Source organism: Mirounga angustirostris, unplaced genomic scaffold, assembly GCF_029215605.1.
Source record: "Mirounga angustirostris isolate CCGP_5_RB_7025 unplaced genomic scaffold, mMirAng1.0.hap1 SCAF_9, whole genome shotgun sequence".
NCBI classification, from domain to species: domain Eukaryota; kingdom Metazoa; phylum Chordata; class Mammalia; order Carnivora; family Phocidae; genus Mirounga; species Mirounga angustirostris.
In genome coordinates, this window is record NW_026991717.1 from 46547393 (window position 1) to 46573863 (window position 26471).

Sequence of the window (26471 nt, forward strand, 5' to 3'; positions counted from 1 at the left end):
ATTGACACTTGTTACATGCCTTTTAAATGCCTTCAGTTTTATTTATTTTATTTTTTTTTAAGACTTTATTTACTTATTTGACAGAGAGAGACACATCAAGAGAGGGAACACAAGCAGGGGGAGTGGGAGAGGGAGAAGCAGGCTTCCTGCCGAGCAGGGAGCCTGAAGCGCAGCTCGATCCCAGGACTCTGGGATCATGACCTGAGCCGAAGGCAGACGCTTAACGACTGAGCCACCCAGGTGCCCCTAAATGCCTTCCGTTTTAAATACCATTTTTCACTGTTCTCTTTCCCCAAAAGTCAATTTTCCAAGTGCTTTTCTTCTCTGATCCCTTACACAGAAAGGAAAATCCTAGCAAAAAGATGTCTTAAAATTAATTATTGAAAGGGTCTTTTGAGACTAATTTTATAGACTATATAAGATAAATGGGAGAGGCATTCCTCATGGAGGGAATAAAATGTGCAAAGGTGTCAAAGAGGGAAAGGATATGTGTGTTTGGGAAGACAACTGCAGCTGAACAGCGGCATACTGTAGTGATTAAAGCACATGCTTTGGAGGAAAATTTAACTTTGGATGTTGACTCGGCCTCATACCTGCTTTGTGACTTTGGGCAACCTGTAAGTTCTTTTTTTCTTTTTCCTACGCTTTTTTTTTTTTTTTTTTTTTTACCATAATCTCTACACCAAATGCAGGGCTTGAATTTACAACCCCAAGATCAAGAGTTGCATGCTCTACCGACTGAGCCAGCCAGGTGTCCCACTTTTTTTTTTTTCCTAGATGACAACTTATTTAAGTTCTTTAAGCTTTCATTTCCTTACTAACTGCCAGCTATTACTGTTATTCTGGTTTTTGTCCTTGATGTTTTTAGAAGATAAAATAAGAAAAGAGAGCCATGAAAGAAAAATCTGGCAAGGAAGGCAACAACCAGATCATGAAGGCTTTGTGTTTTACCTTGAGGATAAAAGGAGATATATATATATATATATATATATGATTTTATTTATTTATTTGAGAGAGAGAGATAGTAAGAGAGAACACGAGTAGTTCATAGGATGGAGATTAAAGATGACTTGACTTACTTGAATGGGAGAGGAGTTAGGTAATTGCTTCCATGGGGTTGTCATTAACCAAGATGGAAAAAGTGGTTTGAGTAGGTTGATGTAGGGGTTTGTTCAGTTTGGGACATGTTGTATTTGGTGTACTGGGAGGAGTTAGATACACAATAATAACAGCATCTAAAATTTTATAATTACATGTGCCATGTAATATTCTCAGTGCTTTACAAGCACTTTACTTAATTGACATAACAGCACTCTGAGGTAGGTCTTATATTCTCCCCCCTGTAAAAATTACCAAAGTGTGGCACAGGTGCCTTAACTTATTCAAGGTTACAGCTGGTACACGGAGTGACTAGGATATAGGTCTAGGACTTGGGACACAAGTATAGGAAAAGTGCTGACTGTGTGCTAGGCACTGGGGTAGAATTGAGATCTAGGCTTTGTTTTAATGGAGTTTACAGCCTAGTGGGTCATAGACGTTCGAGAGTAATAAAAACTAACCATGCAAATGAAGAATGGTAAGACAAGAGAGCCAAGGATAAAGACCCGAGGGACACCAATATTTAAAGGATAAAGAGAAGAAAAAGCCCCAGGGAAGAGATGCAGAAGGAGGTGCGGTTAAAAGTAGGGAGGAAAATCAGGAAAATAAACAAGGTCTTGCAAAACTGGAGGAGGGAATTTTGAGGAGTGTTAATTGACCAAGAGATCTAGTTAGATAAGGATTGTGTGGGTGTACAGTGGCATTGATAACTAACGGATCTTTGATGACGCTGACAAGAGTAGCTTCTTAGGAATGACGGGGTGGAAGCAAATTGCATTGCATTGAGTGAGGACCAATGGTGAGAGACCATTGCGCTGCAATGCTCTCCAGTGGGAGACTGAAGTGAGATGGATTAGAAGTCCTGCAGGAGTGTAACCAAAAGAAATTTTGTGAATTGGAGTGACAGTAGTGGGAAGGGAAAGATTAAAGGCTCAAGAAAGAAGTTTTTAGGGGAAGAATTAACACATGGTGACTGGTTATGAATAGACAAGGGAAGAAGAGTCTATGATGATTCCACTTTCCATGTCAGGTTACTGGGGAGAGTGATGGTGCCATTATTAGAGATAGGAAGTTAAACATGTTGAATTTGGCATGACAGTGAGACATCGAGAAGGCAGTTTATTAGGAGTTGGAAATTTAAAATGTAATTGTTGAAACTTTTACCAGGATTGGCTTAAGTTGTGCAACAAGCATTTTCATGTAGTATTACTTGTGTAATATTCTGTATACAAGCTTATACTTCCTAGCCAAATTTCTCATTATTGTTGCATGAGGATAACTTTTATTATGCTGGTAGTATCAAAGCTGTGTATTGTTGCTAAGGAAATAATCCTATTAATTGCTGCTTTTTAAATTTTTAAATTTTATTTATTTAACAGACAGAGAGAGACAGTGAGAGAGGGAACATAAGTAGGGGGAGTGGGAGAGGGAGAAGCAGGCTTCCCACTGAGCAGGGAGCCTGATGTGGGACTCGATCCCAGGACCCTGGGATCATGACCTGAGCCGAAGGTAGACGCTTAATGACTGAGCCACCTAGGTGCTCCTAATTTCTGCTTTTGAATGGATATTTGAGTATTCATGAAAGGACAGTGATATTTATATGTTTTTTACAAACAAACACTTATATAGCAATTATTACCTGCCACCTTACAATGTTAACCTAATTTAAATTTAATCATCAAAACAATCCTGTGAGGCAAATATTTTATCATTCTTATCTTATAAAGAAATAATTGAGGTTAGAAAGGTGAAATAATTTGGCCAAAGCTACACAGCTTATACATGGGAGAGCTGGGAGCCAACCCCATGCAGTCTATGATGGTATAAACCATCAGTTTCCCATACATCGGCAAAATACCCAGAATGTGGTAAGTTAAATTTTCAAACAAAATAGCAGTCCAAACTTGTGACATTTTAATACCATCCATTATGAAGCTGGTATGTTACGTATTTATGTTTTAAAATAAAAAGGTGGGGTGCTTGGTGGGCCCAGTTGGTGGAGTGTGCAACTCTTGATCTCGGGGTTGTGGGTCCAAGCCTCAGCTTGGCTACAGAGATTACTCAAAAAAAATCTTAAAAAAATAAAATAAAATAAAACGAAATACCATCTTAAGTGTAATTTTCCCATGATCACCCTGGTGATTTTTTCAGTTGAATTTATTTTTATTTACTTATTTATTTATACAAAGATTTTATTTATTTTTTATTTATTTGAGAGAGAGATCACGTGTAGGGCAGAAGGGTAGAGGGAGAAGCAGAGTTCCCACTGAGCAGGGAGCCTGATGTGGGACTTGATCCCAGGACTCTGGAATCATGACCTGAGCCAAAGGCAGATGCTCAATCGACTGAGCTGCCGAGTGGCCCTCCAGCTGAATTTATTTATTTTTTATTTTTTATTTTTTTAAAGATTTTATTTATTTATTTGAGAGAGAGAATGAGATAGAGAGCATGAGAAGGGGGAGGGTCAGAGGGAGAAGCAGACTCCCCGCTGAGCAGGGAGCCCGATGCGGGACTCCAGGATCATGACCTGAGCCGAAGGCAGTCGCTTAACCAACTGAGCCACCCAGGCGCCCCTCTCCAGCTGAATTTAAAGAGAAAGTGTCATTTGCCTCTAACCATTATATTAATTTAAAATATAATTATAAAAATTAATCATATAAAATTAACTTTATATAATTAATTATAAAAATACTGTGCTACACAAAACATGCCACAAGGTCGTCTAATAGCTAGAAATCAATATATAATTTGTTGACTACACCACCAAAAGAGTACAGTAACAAGCACAGGTGATAGGCAATGTAATGTTTGCATATAACTCTTTCTTTTGAGAAAGGAAAAAAAAATTCATGAGAATCTGCCATCTTTTAATAATCCCATACATCTCATTATAAATGGATGCTTTTAATGATGGTTTTGGAACTACTGACTGTATTTTTGAGCTTATTAATGTTGGAGCAAAACTATAATAATTCATTTGTCAAACTGACAAAGAAGCATACTCTTGGCTTCTGTAAAGGGTAATAAATTTAAAAAACATACAGAATAAAAAGTATAGGAATTCCAATTTATTATTAGTAATGATATTATTAATACTTATATTCCCTAACTCAGCCTATTCAAACAGGATGCCAGATAGATAAAGAATATCTAGTTAAATGCCACCAGGAGGTTCTAGTTAATGAAATACAAGTTTTTTCCTCCCTTATTTGCCATATGAATATGTTCTGGAAGTAGATAGTGGTGATGGTTGTACAGCAATGTGCATTTACTAAATGCTACTGAATCGTGTATTTTTATTTATTTAATTTCAATTTTTTCCAGCTTCATCAAGGTGTAAGTTTAAGTTGCATAATGTGTTGATTTGATACACATATACTGCAAAATGATTATCACAGTGGGGTTAATTAACACCTCCATCACCTCACATAATTACCATTTCTTTTTTGTGGTGATAACATTTAAAGTCCACTCTCTTCGCAACTTTAAAATATATAATAGAGTATTATTAACTATAGTCACCATGCTGTTCATTAGAGCTCCAGAACTTACTCATCTTATAACTGGAAGTTTGTACCTTTTGACGAACATTTCCCTCCCACACACCCCAGCCCCTTATAACCATCATTTTACCTCTTTGTTTCTAAGCATTTAGCTTTTTTTAGATTCCATATATAAGCAAGATCACATGGTATCAGATCTCTGTCTGACTTATTTCATTTAGCATTATGTCCTCAGGGTTCACCCATGATGTGGCGAATGGCAGGATTTCCTTCTTTCTCATGGCTGAATAATATTCTGTTGTATATATAGACATATATGTATGATATAGATATATGTATAGATATGTATGATATAGATATATGTATAGATATAGATATGTATGGTATAGATATATGTATTTATATATATCACATCTTCTTTATCCATGCATCCATGGAGGGACACTTATCTTGTTTCCATGTTGTGGCTATTGTGAATAATGCTGCAGTGAACATGGGAGTGAAGTTATCTCTTCAAGATCCTGATTTCATTTCCTGTGGATGCATACCCAGAAGTGAGGTTGTTGGATCATACGGTAGTTCTATTTTTAATTTTTTGAGGAACTTCCATTCTATTTTCCACAGTGGCTGCACTAATTTACCTTCCTGCCAACAGTGCATATGGGTTCCCTTTTCTTCACATCCTTGCCAACACTTATATCTCCTGTCTTTTTGATGATAGCCATTCTAATAGTGAAGATTATGGTTTGGATTTGCATTTTCTTGATGGTTAGTGTCGTACTGTCGGCCATTTGGATATCTTCTTTGGAAAAGTGTCTATTTAGTTCCTCTGCCTATTCAAAAATATTTTTCAAATTTATTTTTTATCAAGTATAATTAACATACAGTGTTATATTAGTTTCAGGTATACAGTATAATGATTCAACAATTCTATACATTTCTAGTATAATTAGTGGATCATATGGTAATTCTATTCTTAACTTTTTTAAAAGATTTTTAAAAATTTTAAGTGATTTCTACAGCCAACATGGGGCTCGAACTTACAACCCCTAAGATCAAGAGCTGCATGCTCTACTGACTGAACTAGCCAGGCACCCTGACTTTTAACTTCTTGAGGAACCTCCATACTGTTTTCCACAGTGGCTGCACCAGCTTACATTCCTACCAACAGTGCAGAAGTGTTCCTTTTTCTCCACAACCTCACCAACACTTGTTATTTCTTATGTTTTTATTTTAGCCATTCTGATATAAAGTGATATATCATTGTGGTTTTTATTTGCATTTCCCTGATGATTAGTGATGATAACTTTTCATGTGTTTGTTGGCCATCTGTATGTCTTCTTTGGAAAAATGTCTATTCAGGTTCTCTGCCTATTTTTAAATTGGATAGTTTGTTTCTTTGCTGTTGAGTTGAATAAGTTCTTTATATATTTTGGATACTAACTCCTTATCAGATATATGATTTACAAATATCTTCTCTCCTTGTGTATGTTGCCTTTTCATTCTGCTGATTGCTTCTTTCCTTGTGCAGCTCTCGGTTTGATGTAGTCCCACTTATTTGGCTTTTGTTGCTTGTGCTTTTGGTGTCATATTAAAAAAAACATTGGCAAGACCAATTGTTTTTTCTTCTCCCAGTTTTCTTCTAGAAATTTTACAACTTCAGGTCCTGTGTTTTAAGTCTTTAATCCAGGAATATGAGTTTAAAGAACGAAAGTGAGTTATTGAGAAACCAAACATAAACCAAACATGAGCTTCAAAGAAGTTGGGGTGCAGTTCTCTTCAGAGCTGGGAAAAAAAGAGTGGTCAAGAGGCCATATTTTGGGCAAGAGATTTAGGACCGTATGGATTAAACTGCGGACATTTAGAAAGGCCAAAGCCTGATCTGCGACAAATTTTTAAAGAATTAAGGGAAAAAAATGCCATAGGCTGTGTTTTTCCTTTCTGGGTTTGAAGGTCTTTTCATCTGTTTGATCACTGGTGGCTGTCGCTTGTTGGGACTTTGCTTTCGTTTATTTGGTTGCTGTCGTGCACCACCAGAGACAGAAAAGGAAGAAATAAAAATCTCCCTTACTTGTGAAGTTAAAAAGAAAGCGGCCTCTTAACATCTTTTCACTCTCCCATTTTCGTCTCAGGGACGGTCCTCATCAGTCGTTAAGAACTAGCGGGCGAGCCGTCACTGCTCTGAGGAGAAGCGCTCCCGTTTCGGGGCGGGACCAGGGGAAACCCCGCCTCCTAAACCCAATCCCAGCTCTCCGCCAGCGGACAGGAAGCGGCGGCGGGCCTAACAGCCCGGGAACCGGACCCCGCGCGCATGCGCGCGCCCCTGGGGTGCCTGGGGGAGGGGGAGGGGCGGGAGGAAGGGGTGCGGCTGGGCCTGCCGGTTGGGCGCCGCGCATCACGTGGTGAGGAAGGAGGCGGAGGTCCGGGGCTCGGGGGAGGGAGGTAGAGAAGAGGGAAGGAGCGAGGGAAGGAACGCGGGGAAGGGAAGAAGGAAACGAACGAGGGGGAGGGAGGTCCCTGTTTTGGAGGAGCGGGGAGCTTTGCCGGCCCCTGAAGTGGAGCGAGAGGGAGGTGCTTCGCCGTTTCTCCTGCCGGGGGAGGTCCCTGCTTCCCGTGGAGACTCCGGACCAAGCCCCTTCAGCTTCTCCCTCCGGATCGATGTGCTGCTGTTAACCCGTGAGGAGGCGGCGGCCGCGGAAGATGGTGTTGCTGAGAGTGTTAATTCCGCTCCTCTCCTGGGCGGCGGGGCTGGGAGGTGAGGCACGACCCCGAGCGCCGGGGACGCCTTGACCACGGCGGACCGCGCGGCGGCAGCGGCGGCCGGGTCGAGCGGAGCCCAGTCGCGCCGCGCGGCAGGCGCGTCAGTCAGCCCGGCCGGCCGGCGGCGCCACTCCGGCGCGCGGCGCTCCCCGCTCCCTATTGTCCCCCGCGCCCCGACCGCGTTCCCTTCCGTGGCGGGCCAAGGAGGCTCCGAGCCTCTGCCGAGGCCTTCCCCGCCCCCCACTGCCCCGGCGGCAGGGGAGGCGGGGGTCGCCTCCCAGAGAAGCAGTCGGGAGATCCGAGTTGCCGGGCGTGAGCCGTGGAGCCCAGGTCGGTGGCTCCATACCTCCAGCCTGCTCGCCGGGTGCCGGGACGGGCTGCCGCCGCGGGGCTGGCGGTCTTTACCGCCCTCCTTCCGCCCCCAGCCTCTGCCCGGTGGCGGATTCCGGAGTCCGCTCCACCGCGGGGAACGGCCGCGCAGGCTCGTGGGAAGTTGAGATGTGTGCGGCGCGGCTGGTGTATTGTTCTTTACCCGGCGCGGCGATCCAGGCTGACCCGGTTCTGTGGAGGGGCCGCCCGTGGAGGGGTAACAGTGGTCCTCTGCTGTCTGAGACGAGTCGCTTCCGCTCTCTCTAGTGCCCTGCCTCTGCCCGAGTGTTTGGAGAGAGCTCTCAGGAGGGTGTGTTTAGGTTCAGTGAAAACATTCTGTTGCCCAGGGGAATGGGCTTGGTGGGGAGAAAAGTAAGCCGTTTCGGATGTTTGATCTGTTTGGATTGGGTCTCTTAGAGCTCCGGAGAAGTCCCTGGGTGACCCAACTTTTTTCTTAAGCTCTCAGGTGGAGTAGACGTACAGCGTAGTTAGTGCGTTGTCAGACGGTGGCAACTCCCTCACCCCGCAAATTGGAGTTAAATTTACTGTAAGCAGATAATTTCTTGATTACTCGGGTTTTGAAGACGATTTTTTTATGATCCTAGGACCGGCTGCATAATTTTGTTGTTGTGTAAAGTGCTTTATTTTAGCTAAAGTTTTTGTCTTGCCCCAAAGTATACTTAAAAACCTCAAAGTTTGTTTAAAATCATTGAATTGAAAAAATTACCGGAGTGCTTCCGATGAGGATAGTGTAATTTGATAATTTAGAGAATACTGTATATTTTATGTAGTGTGTTGTTTCTGTTCTTCTTTGTCACTTTAACTTATGATTGCAGAGCCAAGCGTATTTTTGTCCTGAGTTCTACTTAGTCGGAGAATGATGCTTTGTAGGTACACTTTTGTTGTAGTTTGTGTTCATTTGCTAGATGTACATTTTAGATTAAGAGTTTCTAGTAGATGTTTAGTTTTAAGAAGTATCGTGTGCTAGAGACCCTTTATAAGGGCCTTTTATAACATTTTTATTTATGTTCAGAATGTGGCTTCCGACAAACCATTTTTTCCGTCTCATCACTATTTATGATTATAGTCAGGTGTTAGACTCTTGATTTCTATGAGGTGGTACAAACTAAGACAAACACATGAGGTACTGTAAATTACTGAGGAGTGGTACTATATAAAATGACCGTTGTTTTTAAGTGTGAAACAATAAGAATATAAATTGGTGTAGCCTGATGGTTGAAGAAAAAGTAAATTAACAGCATAATTTTTGTGGGTTAAGACCCTTGGTACACAAAAATCTAAATTCAGAACTTTGGAGTCATTTATAAAGTATCATTTTGCATTAAACATTAAAAGGCTACTTACTTTTTCATGTTTACGCAGAACTTTAAAAAAAAGACACTAAGAAACTTTCATTTTAAAATTAGTATCAAGATTGTAGCCTTTGGGTACTTGGAGATATTTGTAATTTTATTGTAATATATACTATTTTTAAATATGAGCCTGAGCTATTTATATTTATGGTCAAGTTTGTAAGAAGTTTATATGATGATGATATGTAGAATAGAATATGCTCAAATTGAATATAATTTGTTAAACATATGAAAGACATGAATATGTTTATGTAGACAAGAAGTTGTAGTGGAAATATGGATTTAACTTTGAAGTATAGATTTTTATGTACTTAATAAATGATTTTAGTTGCCTTAGTTGCTTCCTGAAACAAACTTTCCTAATGCACAAGCATTAAACTTTCATTTCTAGCACATGCCCCAGTCTGTTGTATATGTAGAAGATACCATAAAATTTGCAGAGTTCAGTGTTTATATAGATATATATACATAAAATTGCTTTTATTATTTGTAACCACATTAGAAATTTATTGGAACTATTCTAAGTAAATATAGCCCAAATATTTTTTATGTATGTGTGTATAGTACTTTTTAACACAAATATTTTGGAGAGTTGTTGTCTTTTCTCTTTTTAAAAATTAATTGGTATGTTTGAGAGGTCAAAGATATTTTAGCTCTAGTAGTAAATTCAATCCGAAAGTACTTGGGTTTGATGAAATCATACATAAAATGAAGTTTAGAGTCTGTCATGTTTTGTATGTTTAAAAATCTGGCGTAAATCCTTTGTTTTGTACCATGCATTCTTTAGAAATAAGTTTTCTGGAAGTTTGGCCAAAAGTATTAAATTATTAAAGCTTAAGCTTAAACGATTTCTCTCACTTCTACCAGCAAATAAGAGTCTATGAAGTTAATAAGAGAGATTTGTCTCTATTTTTAAGGAGTTCTGCCTGTTCATCTTTTTAATTTGAGATTGATAATCCAGTTAATTGTATCATTTTAAGGTCCATTCAAGCCATGCCCTACATTAACTATCTTTTCTGTATACACAGAACCTCTCTGAGTAGCAGGGGTGAGGGAAATGGGCACAGCGGGCACCTCTGTTTTCTGATTTTTTTTTTTTTAATAACTTGTTTAAGATCTTCAAGGGTGTCTATTTATTATCTGATCTCTTAAATTTTCCAAAGGACTTGCAGGGTTAAGGAGGGGCAGTAAGGGACATTTCTGTGATGTCTATTGTGTATCTGATACTGTGTTAGGAGTTTCACTTTTCAACATTTATGAGAGAGTGGTGGTATTTTACAGTTGAAGAAATAGGCTTGAAGAAATAATTTCTTTCATTATCCACCTGCTAAGTGGTGAATTAGACATTCAAACCCAGGCCAGCTTGACCTCAAGGCCTGAACTTTACCCATTGCCCCCTCATAACCTTTTTGAAAGCAGTTCACACATTAGGTTAAAGATGGCCCCTGGGCTGAGCCACCTTAGAGATGTATTGTTTGATTCGCAGTGTCTTTAGGTTTCAGCTAGTTATCAACATTGAAAAATCGGGAAATTCCTCAATGAAATTCACAGACTTCTAAAATTTTTTTTTTTTTTTTGGAAGAATTGGAAACCCAGGCTCTTCTGGGCTGCATTCCTATTGTCTGTAGCGGAGTGGTAGAGCAGTAACTGCCCTCTTTAGACTGGGCATGTGCTTACCGGTCAGTGCAGTTACTATCATTCCTCCTGGTAATACACTTGGCCTGCTTCACTCATTTTTGTCACCTGTGTGGATCTTGCGACTATGTTATTTGCATCTCTGCCTTGGCTTCATCTTACATAGATGAATCCAGTCTTTTAGAAATGTTCTTTTGACTGTGACCTCTTATCCAACTTTTAATATGTGTTTTAATTATTTTTACAGTAGTCTTAAGCCTTTGTTAATAAAAGCTGTGGCATACCTATTCTTTTTATTTAGCATAAGATTATTAAATATTAAAAATCCTATTTTCACAATAACAATTTGAAGTTCTTAAAGAATGATGGTTCTGATTTTTCCAGATCACTTTGTCTCAACGAGCAAATAAGAAACCATTTCTTTTTCTACTTGGATGAAACTCACAGGAAAAAATGGTTGAGGGTCATGCAAGTAAAAACTTAGGCTTTTTTTCTTTTAAGAACGGGTCATAAACATAAACTCTGCCTTTGAAATTCATAAAATGAAATGAAGTAATACATTAAACAATAAGGTACATTTTCCAGCGTTGTTGGGAAATGACAATGACAGGTTCAGATATGAGAAGATTCCCAAATAAGTCTCTGGGACCAGACTTGTAAAATTTTGGCAATTTTTGATGGAAGTTTTTCTAGGATACATTACACATTTACTGTGCCCTTAAAATGGGCTGACTTCAATCTTCTCTTAAATGATTGAGGTTTAATATAGAGAACAGCTGTTACTGTTCTGGGCTCTATTGTAGTTTCTGTCCCCCCTCCCCTACCCCGCCCCCCCCAACAATTGAAATGGGTATTCTAAATTTATTCTAGGTGATTGTACTTTTTATTCTTGTATCTGGTTTCAGTAGTATTTCTAACTTTTTGGTTAAAATTCCTGGCTTTCTTGCAAACCTTGAGGATATCACCTTCTAATTAGTTGTTTCTAATACATTTTCTGTGGGGAAACTAAATAATCATACTTGATATGCTTGCATGCAAAGTGGAATAAATAAGTTCTGCATCTTTTTGGAATAAAGTACATGAGCTTTAGATACATATATATTTTAAAATTTATTTATTTATTTATTTATTTATTTATTTATTTTTTAAGATTTTACCTATTTATTTGACAGAGAGAGACACAGCGAGAGATGGAACACAAGCAGGGGGAGTGAGAGAGGGAGAAGCAGGCTTCCCGCGGAGCAGGGAGCCCGATGCGGGGCTCGATCCCAGGACCCTGGGATCATGACCTGAGCCGAAGGCAGACGCTCAACGACTGAGCCACCCAGGCGCCCCTAAAATTTATTTTTTAAAGTGATGTGTTCTTTTTAAAAGATTTTATTCATTCATTAGAGAGCACGCACAAGCGGGGGGGGGGGGGGCGAGGCGGGGGGAAGGGCAGAGGGAAAGCTGGCTTCCTGCTGAGTTGGGAGCCAGAAACGGGGCTTGGTCCCAGGACCCCAAGATCATGACCCGAGCCGAAGGCAGATGCTTAACTGATTGAGCCACCCAGGCGCCCCTAAAAGTTTATTTTTAATGTATATGTTTTGGCTTGTGGAGTTTAGTGTTGAGGTTCCCTGTTCTGAACAATTAGGATAATGTTGTATTAATGTATTTTGGTAGTTAAAGTGAGACAAGGTGGAATGGAGAGAAAAAAACTGATAGATAACCAGGAAGACACACCAAATAAAACGCACACTCATTTGGTTGCAGGTAGATCATTTCCCAGATCTGAATCATGAGTACTTTGGTTCCAAACTAGTATACTAGATTATTGATATTAAACATACCTTAAAATGTGCAATTGTAATATCCTCTGCAGGAGTGCAAATTGTATGTTAAGAAAAATATTCTCTGTATTTAAAGGAGCAATTAGGTAAAAGGTAGATGACAGAGGCTCCGGATACTGTGATATACTGTGTTTTATTGTTAGTTTGAAGTAAGGTAACTGTTGTGTGTTACAGATTTGGTGAGTTTGTGATTTGCATAAAGTTAAATTTGTCTGTCTTTGAATTGTATCACATTCTAATGGTTAGAAAACTTTTGCCAAAGTTGGAGGTATATTTTTGGGACGGCCTAACTTAAAATATATACATGGAGTAACAAAAATGGAATTTGTGTGTGTGGAGAAGTTGTGGGGCAGGGCACATAGTCATTGGATATAGCTGCTAACACAAGTTTCCGTGAGAGGCCTGTGTGGTTACTAACTGGGGGAGACGAATTGTAGATACAAAAGGCTGTGAACAGAAAAACACAGTGGTTTCAGATCTGAGCCCCAAGTCACAGGGCAGATGCTCCAAATTCTAGGAATTGATTTGCATTTGGTTTATTTGCACATGGGCAACTCTATGTGACATGCTTGGGTAAGGAGCCCCAAGTTTGTTTTTTTTGGAGGAATTGATTTATTTAACGATTGTTAGTGATTCTTCCAAGCAACTCTAAAATGCCTGCTTTTCTGAATAAAAATCCAGTAGTGGTAATTCTAACTAGTTTAACTGTCAATCTTTATACTAGGAAAAGAAAGCAATGTTAATAAGAATAAATGGGAAAACTGTAATAATGCTACCAGTTCAATCCCTATGAGGGCAGTAACATTGCTATCTAGCAGTGTGAAGGCTTTCCCTTGGTACTAGTGGAGACAGTCCTGTCTCACTAGGTTGCAGGAAACAGTAATACTGAGAATAGTTCTTAGAGAATGTAGACTCCCTTTGAAACTGGGTGAATTCATTCTGAAGCTATTACAATTCCAAGTAAACAGTGTGAGAACGTGTACAGCGAGAACATTGCTGTTTTAGTCACCAGTTTATTGTATGTCTGTGGTTAGTAGGAGTCATGAGCTACAGTCTTGAGTGAGAAGTAAAAAATACTGAGTTTGTCAGCATAGACAGAAATGCCAAGATATAAAAATAAAGTTCCAATTATGTATTGTAGTTGCAGATGAAATGAGGATTTATTTCCCCAGTTGGGGAAAGCCTTTTGAGGAAAGAGAATGGCATAATAGTCTAGTAAGGTGCTTGTAGGTTTTCTTGCCTGGAATGGAGAGTCCATGGCAGGAAATAAGAAGTGCTAGCTGGGCCATGATAGCCAGGACTCCAATTATTCATATTCTAGGCCATTATAGCTGCAAGGTAGAGTGTTACGGAATGTTGGTTGGAGTCCATGTTGAGGAGTTGGAATATGATACAGTAAGGAATAAATTAGTTGCTTGATGAATTGTGTGTTTAAGTTCTATATTTATTTCTGTATTGTAGAAATAAATAAGGATAGAAAAGAAATCTCACGGAAGAAAACTTATAAAACTTGGCAGAAGTTTAACATGAAGCTAACAAAATTATTGAAGGCTCACTCTGTGTTGAATTTAGATCTCAGAGGCTGTTGCATTGGAGAGAGGGTGTTTTCATAAAACTTAGAGGACCTCACATCTTAAGATTTTGAATCTAGGTAGGTTCTAGTTTGGGATGTGTGTCATAGTCTGGGATTTTATCTGACTTGCAATCTAATACTTTTGTTGGGGATTGGTTGAAACTTTGCAGTCTTCCAGAAATATTTGGCTTGTCATTTGGGAAGCACTGCTCCAGAGTTGTGAGGTAGAAGTTTGGTGAATTTGGAGGGGAGGGGTTCGATTTTTTTTTTTTTTTTAAGTAGGTTCTACGCCCAGTGTGGAGCCCAACGCGGGGCTTGAACTCATGACCCTGAGATCAAGACATGAGCTGAGATCAAGAGTCAGATGCTTAACTGACTGAGCCACCCAGGCGCCTGGGAGAGGTTAGAATTAAAGATACATTAACAAGTATATTTTTGCAGGTATATATTTGTTATCAAGTTGGAATTAGGCTCTTTGGCAAATGTACATATATGATTTTTGGAGCAGAATTTTCTATTTGTCTTTGCTTGCATAGATGATGGCAAGGGATACAGTACACATATTTGAACTTTGGATTTAGTTTTCATAAGAATACAGATAGAAACCTATACCTATGAATTGAATGGGATATTAATTTGCCACCTCTTTTCCTAAGAATTAATTGGGATAAGTTTGTAAAAATGCTGGAGACCGTAAAATGTTATACAAATATTATAAAAATTATATTGTTTCCAGGCCTACTTTCATTTGGAATCTATTAGTTTCAAAATAAAGATGGATAAAATGTATTTCTAGAAGTTGAAATGCTAGAAAGTTGATACCAAGCATTAGAAAATAGAATTTATCTTTTTATTTTTTTTAAAGATTTTATGTATTTGATAGAGAGATAGCGAGAGAGGGAACACAAGCAGGGAGAGTGGGAGAGAGAGAGAAGCAGGCCTCCCGCCGAGCAGGAAGCCCAGTACAGGCTCGATACCAGGACCCTGAGATCATGACCCAAGCTAAAGGCAGTCGCTTAACCGACTGAGCCACCCAGGCACCCCTAGAAAACAGAATTTAAGAAAATCCATAATTCCTTCACAGTTTTATCACTTTTAAATATTAATCATTCAATCTTTTAAAATGCTTATTATTATGAATTTGCATTGTAATATTTATGCAGTTTTGTATCCTTCAAAAAATTAGTGTGTAGTTAAAGTGTATATGCAGAGCAGACACTGAAACATTTATAGACTAGAGACAGTTTTGGTTGTCATACCTGGAGGGATGCTACTGGCATCTAGTGAGTAGAGGCCAGAGATGCTGCTAATTATCTTAAAATGCACAGGACAGTCCCCCACACCAAAGAATTGTCTGGCCAAAATGTTAGTAATGCTGAGAGTGAGAAACCCTGCTCTAAGGAAATTTGAGTCTTTTTACCTTTTTTTTTTTTTTTAAATTTCTGATAGCTTGCTGTCTTAATTGATTACTCAAGTTTCATAAGCTTCCATATTTCTATCCTGTTCAAACCTTTTTCCTCCTAGTGTTCTATGCGCTGCAGCTCTGAAAAATTTACTTTTATCATTTATCTTCCAGCATTTCCCATTCTTCATCTTCCAGTTTGTGGTTGGAAAGTAAATCTGATTCTGTTTATTTATAATAGCAATTGAATGACTGATAACTCATGAGGATTATTTAAAAACCAAACCAAATCAGTTGCTTGTTAACCGAGAAGAGCCATAGATTAGTAGGATTTTAGTTTCTGTGGGGTAGTTTTGAGAGACTCTGTCAGCAGCTTCTGCAACTCTGTCTTCAGAATTTGTTCTACTCAGTTTCAACTTTTCACAAAATATTCTCTTCAAAATTTTAATGCATAAGTTCTCAAAAACTTTCATTATCTTTTTTATAACTCTATTCCCCCTTCCTCTTATTATCATCATTAACACCTTTGGCAGAATTATTTTATTTGCACATCCAAATTTCCTGGAAGGAGGTAGAGGTAGATGCTTTGGGGTGTCATATGGGAGAAGGGTGAAGTAATGAGAGTGGGCTTAGGATGAAATGTGGGTGTGGGGTAGATATACACCAACTGGGGAGTTGTGGCTGAGCCCATTGTGTGTGTGTTTTATTTAGGTAGGTTGAAAGTCACAGTCCCTTACATGGGTTACTGTCTGTACTTGTGTCTGCGCTTATTGAAATGGTATAAAGGCATTTCAAATGAGCACAGAAATCTAAATTATGCACATGTTCCATTTTTGAATTTGTAAGTTGTATTTCATACGTTAGTGGTATAAATTTAATACATTCAGTATGTTTTAATCATTGATGTTTCGTGCCCTTTGTGATTGATTTAGTTTATAATTTAAAAAGAGCTACTTATCTTAATTTCTGAGCCAGCTAGCTTTATTATTTTTAATTTTTAGAAACCAGTTCATCTCAAAAAGTGGATGTGTTGAAATATGCTCATAATTGTAGGACACACCCTACTGTCTTGAACTTTCACTGGAACTGTTAGGTGTAGACATTTACTTGTAGAAAATGATCTAATTCATTTCTAGTGAAGAAATTGATACTGTGACTTAAGTTTGAAGTCACATTGTAGAAGTAACTTTTTCTTTTTTTTTTTTTTTAAAGATTTTTATTTATTGTTAGAGAGAGAGACCATGAGAGGGGGAACACAAGCAGGGGGGGTGGGAGAGGGAGAAGCAGGTGCCCCGCTGAGCAGGGAGCCCAGGACCCTGGGATCATGACCTGAGCTGAAGGCAGACGCTTAAATGACTGAGCCACCCAGGCCCCCCAGAAGTAACTTTTCTAGGAGTACAGTAAAGGTACTTACATATATTGCTGAAATGTAGGACATGATAGTTCCTGGAAGTCTACCTTTGTCATACAAGGGAACAATTTTGTTAGTGGTATTTAGTGCTTCAAGATCAGAGTGAATATATATCAAATATAAGAAGCATTGGTCAACACAGTGTGATGTCTAAGACATAGTTGATGACTCAAGTTTCTCAGGAAGGAAATACACTTTTCTGTTGGGGAAAAATGCTCTTGATACTTAATTTTAGAATTATACAAGTGAAAAGTCTGTTGAAAACAACTTGATTACAAGTAATTTTTCTGAGGAATGGAAATGTGCCAGCCTTAGCTTCTTTTTACACATCCTCTCATTTATTGTAATTGAGTTTTTCTGTAAATAGGAAGCTCTGTAATGTCAAAACATGTTTGCCAATTTTTCTTCCCCCATTCTTAAAATTGTAGAATAAAGTTTCTTTGATATAGATAGAAAAAAAAGTTTGCTATGTAATATTGCTGTCCCACACAAAGATGATGATATTGATGATATGTGATGATACATCAGCAAGATATATTCTGATTATTTTTTCATCTTGATGTTAATGAAATTTTCATTCTATGTTTTTTGCCCTATTCTTATATTAAATTTAGATTGGAACAGAAGATTGTAGGTTTTGGATTCAGAAGCTGGGAAGGAAGCTTTTGTTTGCAGCATTCCTAGAAAGTAAGATGCTAACTACCCATGAAATATGGAAAATATTCATAATGTTTAGCATTTATGGAATTGTTATTATATGCCAGGCACTGTTGTTAGGGCATTTTGTGTATTAACCCAGTCTTTACAACATCTCTGTAAGATAGGTTCTGTTATTTTCTTTTCTTTTCTTTTTTTTTTTTTAAAGATTTTATTTATTTTTTGACAGAGAGAGAGACAGCGAGAGAGGGAACACAAGTAGGGGGGAATGGAAGAGGGTGAAGCAGGCTTCCCGCCGAGCAGAGAGCCCGATGCGGGGCTCGATCCCAGGACCCTGGGATCATGACCTGAGCCGAAGGCAGACACTTAACGACTGAGCCACCCAGGCGCCCCTGATTCTGTTATTTTCATTTCACAAATGAGGGAGCAGGATCAGGGAGGATAACATCTTCAATGTCAGAGAAGTCATATACTTACTGGGGAAAACTGGAATTTGAATCTGGTCAGTCTGGCTCCAGAATTCATGCTCTTAAATACTATACTGCCTCTAAGAAACATATCTTGTGCTTTGAAAGGCATTGTATAGTGAGGTTGTTAGATTCTGCCTTTGTACAAAGAATTATTTTGCCATCAATTTAGGCTCTTTATACTTATTTGAGCCATTTGGCTTTTGGTCAGTCAAGTTCTTTACAAGGTTTTTCTTTTACATTAGAAAATGTTTAGAATTAAGGAGAGGAAAGCACCTTTTAGTTTTTTTTTTCTTTTACAGTAGAAAATGTTCACAATTAAGGAGAGGAAAGCAGCTTATAGGACATTTTATTCATAATACCAGATCAGTTTTGTCATAAATTTGTGTATGTTCATTTTTTAAAAGCTTGAGGATACACAATAAATCTCTGGATGGTGAGATATAAGTTAATGTGTTTCTACAGTAATCAGGAAACAAATATTTTTTTAAAGCAGATTGCCTTTAGTAAGAACCAGTATCCGAAGTCACCAGACTTTGAAAAAAATTACAGGAAATAAAAATACTATTCTCAAACTGTAAAAAGGGAGACACTTTCTAAGCTCTTCAGTGGCAAGGAGACCAAGTTATGTTTTTTTTTTTTCTATTTTTTAGAACTTGCTGGCCATTTTTCTACTACTCCTGCATGTAGGTGATTTTCTGGTATTGCTTTACTTTTTCCCCAGTTTTTTTTTTTTAATAAATTTTGAAAATTAGTTATGTTTTCTCCATCTAATAGATCCAATCCAGTTATCCTTTACCAATTTTACACATAGGCATTTACTCAGTATATACTATATTTTTTCCTTAACTTCGTATCTTAAAAGCTTCTATACTTTTTGAGAGGTTGAAAGTATAAATAGTCCAATTAACATTTGTATACCTTTGATCTAAATTTATTAATGGTTATCTTTTGCTGTGCTTGCTTTATTGCTCAAGAAATATAAGTAAAAAATACGTATTTATTTATATATTTTTTCCTCTGAACCATTTGAAAGTAAGTTGTAACACTAAAGACTTCATTATGCATCTCATGAGATTAATGACATTATCTTACATAACTAATAAGATTACTTTCTCTTTTTAAGTGTGGGGATGTTCAAATTTCCCATGAAGCTTCTAAGTACTAGGCACTGTGTGAATTTATTACATGCTTTCTGAGGGCCAGATTTCCGTCAGCTACAACTAAGGACCAGAAAGTAAAATGTTGGGATGCTTTTATGTATGGGTAAAATAACGTACAGTAGAGAAAGGAGGAGACATCATTGACAGAATACTGCAGGATGGAGCTATTTTATGTAGGAGCAATGGCACAATAACAGTAGCCTATAGGTTATCATATTTTATGAGGACATCTTAGAATAAAGATGTTAATAAGGATGAGCCTGGCTCAAGAAGATGTTAAAGTAGAGGAAAAAATTAATAATGGTTCAAATGGAAAGATATTTGGACATAGATAAACCGGTTATCTAGAAATTTTCCGCAGTGGAAGCTGTCATTTTCTGCTGATGTTGGATTACTAACATCTTACTTGTACTTTAGGTTAAATGTATTTTATTTTTATCATTGTGAGATAACAGATTTGTTTCTCCATTGCTAAGGACTTTACATGAGAACATCGTTACTGAGTATTCTATTCTATTCTTTTTTTTTTTTTTTAAAGATTTTATTTATTTATCTGAGAGAGAGAGAATGAGAGAGAGCACATGAGAGGGGGGAGGGTCAGAGGGAGAAGCAGACTCCCTGCCGAGCAGGGAGCCCGATGCGGGACTCGATCCAGGGACTTCAGGATCACGACCTGAGCCGAAGGCAGTCGCTTAACCAACTGAGCCACCCAGGTGCCCGAGTATTCTATTCTTAATAGAAGGAATAAAAAGGTGTAACAGATTGCTATCCTTTGAGTCCTTCTTGTTAACCTTCCCTGTCTTTCGTTTTGCCCCTCATGGGTATTATATCAGAGTGATAAAAAAACTCCAGGTCTGTATTAAGAGGCAACAACAGAACATTAGCTCTTTTTCATTATTGTTTTGTTTTTTTGCTCACAGATTTGTTGGCTGTGTTTCCTTTTGTACAAATCTATTTCATGTAAATAGAGGATTTAACTTAGAGGAAGAAAATAGTCTATTATGGGCCACAAATCACATGTTAATTTAAATTGCAATAGACCTTTGAAAGAAGTAGTTTCTGTTCCTGGATTTACTTATAAGTTGCTTTATTTATTTATTTTTTTAAGATTTTATTTATTTATTTGACAGAGAGAGATATAACAAGAGAAGGAACACAGGTGGGGGAGTGGGAGAGGGAGAAGCAGACTTCCTGCCGAGCAGGGAGCCTGATGGGGCCTTGATCCAGGGAGCCTGATGGGGGGCTCGATCCCAGGACTCTGGGATCATGACCTGAGCTGAAGGCAGACGCTTAACGACTGAGCCACCCAGGCGCCCCATTAGTTGCTTTAAATAACCCCTAATATAGTGATGGCCCTCCATATTTATTTGTATCTCTAGCCCAGTCCTCTCCTTTGATTTCCAGCCTCCTGTATACCAGCTATATATTGGGTTAAATGTCTAGTGGGCATCTCAAACTTAACATGTCCAAAACCAAACCTCCGATTCTCCTCACCCCTTGCCTTTTGTAGTCTCTCCCGTCTCATAAATGGGAGCTCTGGCCAAAAACTTTGAGTTATATTCTTCTTTCTCTTACCCTCTGTATGCAGTCCATCAGCAAATCCTGTCAGCTCCTTCTGCAAAGTATGTGCTGACTTTGAATACTTCTCACTAGTTCCATCGCTACTACCCTGGTTGACACAAGACAACATCCATCTCACTTCAATTACTGTAAACCCTGCTAACTCTTCTCCCTGTTCTCTTGTTCTCCCGGTCTTTTTTCAACATAGCAGTCAATGTGATCCTGTTCCAAAGGTACTCCTTTTGTCAAAACCATCCACTGGCAAATTGTATACTTTAAAATGTTACAAATGGTGAGTTTTATGTTATATGAATTGCACCTCAAAAAAAACAATAGCAAATAAATAAATTTAAAAAACCCCATTCAGTGGCTTACTATTTTAAGTAAAAGCCAGAGTCCTTCTAAGTGGCTTGTGAGGCCCTACGTGATGTACATTGTATGCTTATCTCCCCTGCAGTACCTCTACAGTCCCCCCCCCCCCCGCCCTTTGCTTCTGCTCCAGCTGCACAGAACTCTGTAAAAAATGCCAGGCTTGTTCCTGTCTCAGGGACTTTGCCCTTGCTGGTCCTCTTACGTGCAACACTTCCCTTCTAGACTGCTGTATTATCTACCCTCTTTGTTTTTCTTTTTTAAATTAAAACTGTTTTTTAAAAATAGTGGTGAAATACACATAACATAAAATTTATCATCATGACCATTTTGTGCAGTTCAGTAGTGGTAAGTATTGTAGTCCCGCCTTAACTGTGGTTTCACTTTCCATAGTTTCAGTTACCTGAGGTCAGCCCCAGGTTAGAAGTAGATGATCCTCTGGACTTAGTGTCAGAAGGTCAGTATTAGCCTCACTCTGTGTCACAATGCCTGTGTCATTCACCTCACTTTATCTCATCACTTAGGCATTTTATCATCTTATATCTTCACAAGAAGGAAGCATGATTACCATACAGTAAGGTATTTTGAGGGACAGACCACATTCACATAAGTTTTATTACAGTGTTCTAATTGTTTTATTTTACTATTAGTTATTGTTAATCTCTTATGGTGCCTAATTTATCAGCTGAACTTTATCATAGGTATGTATGTATAGGAAAAACCATATATCCAGTGTTTGTGCTGTCGTTGTTTCAGACATCTACTGGGGGTCTTGGATTATATCCCTTGCAGATATGGGGAAGGGAAGGACTACTGTACACTTAGATTGTTGCATTTAGTTCTCTTTTAAATCTTTGCTTAGATGTTAGTGAGATCTTTCCATTACTTCATATAAAAAGACCAACCCTTTCCTTGGCATTCTATTTGCTTACCCTGTGAATACACTCTTATAGCCATTTAAAGTTATTTAGGGGCGCCTGGGTGGCTCAGATGTTAAGTGTCTGCCTTCAGCTCAGGCCATGATCCCAGGGTCTTGGGATCGAGCCCCACATCCGGCTCCCTGCTCAGCGGAGAATCTCACACTCCCCCCGCTTGTGTTCCCTCTCTCTCTACCTCTCTGTCAAATAAAAATAAGAAAAGTTATTTACTTATTTTATTGTCCATCGTCCTTCTCTAGAATAAAGGTCAATGAGGTCAATAACTTATTCATCCACTTTTTTACATTAGAAAATGTTTTTGTCCACTGCTGTATTCCCAGCCCCTGAAACAATGGCTAGGATATTAGTAAGTGCTCATTATATATGTGTTAAGTGATTAGATGAATGAATATTGAACTAAATAATTTTATTTTTTGTGAATTATGTAAGAATCCTAAGTGTTTAAGTATGTCTGGAAAAAAGCCTCGAAAGCTTCTGATTAGTCTTTTAACTTAAATTGACTTTAAAGTGAAATGAAACTACCATTTTTGTTAGTGTATTGGTTTTGCTTAGTATTTTTATATGTTCTGTTAAAAAACTAGGTAGGTTGAATGAGTTAGAATTTTCTCTCTAAAAACCAAGTTGCTTTTTCTCAACTAGTATGTGTTCCTATTTTTAAAAATGTTATTTTTTAAAAAGATTTTTTATTATTTTTAAGTAATTTCTACACCCAGTGTGGGACTCAAACCCACAACCCCAAAATCAAGAGTCACATGCTCCACTGACTGAGCCAGCCAGGCCCCCGCCCCAAACATTATTTTTTGAAAGTTTACTTATTTAAGTAATCTCTACACCCAACGTGGGGCTTGAGCTCATGAGCCCAAGATCAAGAGTTGCATGCTCTTTTTTTTTTAATTTTAATTTTAATTTTTTATTGTTATGTTAATCACCATACATTAAATCATTAGTTTTAGATGTAGTGTTCCATGATTCATTGTGCATAACACCCAGTGCTCAATGCAGAATGTACCCTCTTTAATACCCATCACCAGGCTAACCCATCCTCCCATCCGCCTCCCCTCTAGAACCCTCAGTTTGTTTTTCAGAGTCCATTGTCTCTCATGTTCGTCTTCCCCTCCGATTACCCCCCCTTCATTCTTCCCCTCCTGCTATCTTCTTCTTTTTTTTTTTGTCTTAACATATATTGCATTATTTGTTTCAGAGGTACAGATCTGAGATTCAACAGTCTTGCACAATTCACAGCGCTTACCAGAGCACATACCCTCCCCAGTGTCTATCACCCAGTCACCCCATTCCTCCCACCCCACCCCCCACTCCAGCAACCCTCAGTTTGTTTCCTGAGATTAAGAATTCCTCATATCAGTGAGGTCATATGATACATGTCTTTCTCTGATTGACTTATTTCGCTCAGCATAAGAGTTGCATGCTCTTTTGACTGAGTTAGCTAGGTGCCCCTAAAAAATGTTATTTTTAAAGCATTGAGCAGTTGTCATTCACTGCAAAGTTAGACCCCAAGGGAAAATGTAGAGTGTCTTCATGCTTATTTGATTATACTCAATAATTATAAACTTTATTGTTAACTCGTTAACTTTATGTTAAGATGAAACTTTTTTTTAAAAAAGATTTATTTATTTTATTTGAGAGAGCGTATGCACACGAGTAGATGGAGGGGCAGAGGGAGAAAATCTTTAAGCATACTCCCTGCTGAGCACGGAGTCCTACGCAGGGGCCTGATCACAGGACCATGAGATCATGACCTGAGCCAAAACCAGCTGAGCCACCCAGGTGCCCCAAGGTGAAACTTTTATTTTATTTTAAATTTTATTTATTTATTTGACAGAGAGAGACATAGCAAGAGAGGGAACACAAGCAGGGGGAGTGGGAGAGGGAGAAGCAGGTTTCCCGCGGAGCAGGGAGCCCGATGCGGGGCTCGATCCCAGGACCCTGGGATCATGACCCGAGCCGAAGGCAGATGCTTAATGACTGAGCCACCCAGGCGCCCCCCAAGGTGAAACTTTTAAAAACCCATTTTCATTTTGGACTGAATTTAAAATCACAGAATGTTAGAGCTAGAGGGAGGCTTTGTAGTCTTAGCTGGGTCACTTAACCTCTCTCTACCTCATTTTAAGATTAATTATCCTTGTTCTTTACAGTTACGAGTTAAATTAGATAATAATTTAGCCATAATTTACTGAATTTTTACCTATTATGTGCTGTACACTATTCTGAGCCCTTTACCTATATTGTTTTAATCCACATAATAACACCTCAGGTACAGATACTGCTATTTCACTTGTTTACAGATGGGGAAACTGAGGCACAGAGAGATTAAGTAACTTTTCCAAGATCCCTAAATTAAGTAAGTGGCAAAGCTGGGATTCTAAGTCATGAAGTTCTACTTATAAATAAAGAAAATGCTTGCTAAACTGTTATAACATGAAGTAGGATATGTTGACCTGCCATGGTAATTGAAAAACTTAATTGCAGCAGGAATATGAGAGTTATAATTGTCCAGAAAGGCATGCAAAATGGTGATAAAAACTGCATAGGTAATTACAGAGACAAGCATCTGAAATGCAGTTGTAGCATCAGTAGAAGAGTTTTTAAAAAATTACCTGGTGAATAAACCTATAATTTATTTTTAACCAATTGCATTTTGCAAATGCTAGGTCTGGTAGAAATTCTGGTACTTCTTGGTAAGTGTCATTAACCCACATATTTTCTCATGATTGCTTTGTGCTTCTCTTATCAGCAAGGTATAGGCTGCTTTCTTTATAAATATGAATGAAAATGGGAATTTCCATGAAACATTGAGTGGATTCATTCTTTTTTTTTAATTCAAATTTTGTTAGTTAACATACTGTATAATATTGGTTTCTGGAATAGACTTCAGTGATTCATCAGTTACAAGTAACACCCATTGCTCATCAGAACATATGTGTTCCATAATACCCATCAGTCATCTAGCCCATCCCCCCCCCACATCCCTCCATCATCCCTCAGTTTGTTCTCTATAATTCAGAGTCACTTATGGCTTGTTTCCCTATATCCTTCCCCCTCTCCCCATATGTTCATCTGTTTGCTTTCTTAAATTCCATATATGAGTGAGATCGTATGGTATTTGTTTCTCTGACTGACTTATATCACTTAGCATCATATACTCTTAGCTCCATCCATGTCATTGCACATGGCAAGATTCCATTCTTTTTGATGACTGAATAATATTCCATTGTATATGTACACACCACATCTTTATCCATTCATCAGTCGATGGACACTTGGGTTCTCTCCATAGTTTGACTATTATTATTAATGCTGCTATAAACATTGGGGTGATGTATCCCTTTGGGATTCATTCATTCTTAAAGCAAATATTTCTTGAGCACCCATTTTCTGTGTCACTCTGTTCTAGGCACTGAGGATACATCACTGAACAAAATAGAGTCCTTTTTTTTCAAGATTTTATTTGAGAGAGAGAGATCACAAGTGGGGAGGAGAGGGAGAAGCAGTCTCCCCGCTGAGTAGGGAGCCGGATGTGGGGCTCAATCCCAGTACTCCGGGATAATGACCTGAGCCGAAGGCAGATAGCCAACCGACTGAGCCACCCACGCACCCCATAAAGTCCTTATTTTCATGGAATTTCTATTCTAGTGGTGGAGGGATATATGTTAATAAGAAGTAATATGAAGAAAAATAAAGCAGGATATTATTTTTTTAAAGTTATATTTATTTAAGTGATCTCTATGCCCAGCATGGGGCTCGAACTCAACCCCAAGATCAAGAGTTGCATGCTCTTTTGACTGAGCTAGCCAGGCACCTAAAGCAGGATATTAGAATGAGAATGACTGGGATCTGTGCTTTTAAATAGGGTGACCAAAGACAGCTTCTGAAGAAATTGAGTAGATACAGGAATGAAGTGTGGTTTCCAGCCTTGCTTTCGGAGAAGATGTTCTAGGCAGAGGGACAGTAGGAGACTAATGTGGCAGATAGAATAAGGGGATAGTGGTGAGACAGTTATGGGAGTAGAGTAGGGGAATGCAGTCCTTTATAAGGCTCATGTTCAGTCCCTAATTCCCACACTGTTCAAGGGTTGCCTGTACTTGATTAGGAATTGGAGTAGACAAATAGGCAGCTTAAGAAGAAGGGAATCAGGAAGATCTGCAATAAGGGGAGATCAGATAAAAAGGGGAGTACGTCAGAGGCCAAGCTCTGTTCAGATAGATTTGAGGAGATGGGTGAATATTTAACTGCATCAGTGAGATTTGGTGATAGAGCTGCATTCTGCCCCTACTTTTTGAGCTTTTGACTAGTTGCTAAAGTATAGGAACAAATCTCAGTTGAGTAGGTCCATACTCTGTATGTGG

The 26471-nt window shown here is 38.6% G+C and overlaps 1 protein-coding gene across 4 annotated transcripts in view; it reads left to right on the forward strand.

The window, feature by feature from the left end:
• Positions 1 to 7038: 7038 nt before the first annotated feature.
• ADAM10 (ADAM metallopeptidase domain 10) overlaps positions 7039 to 26471 on the forward strand; it is a 135174-nt gene continuing 115741 nt past the window's right edge. The window contains exon 1 of one of the 4 annotated variants that reach the window (XM_045899976.1): positions 7039 to 7356. In XM_045899976.1, coding sequence (XP_045755932.1) covers positions 7302 to 7356 — 55 coding nt within the window. In that variant the 5' untranslated portion in view covers positions 7039 to 7301. Of the gene's footprint in view, positions 7357 to 7553; positions 7692 to 17618; positions 17641 to 26471 lie in introns of those variants that run through there. The other 3 variants (XM_064570411.1, XM_054513519.2, XM_045899977.3) reach the window with 3 other exon arrangements.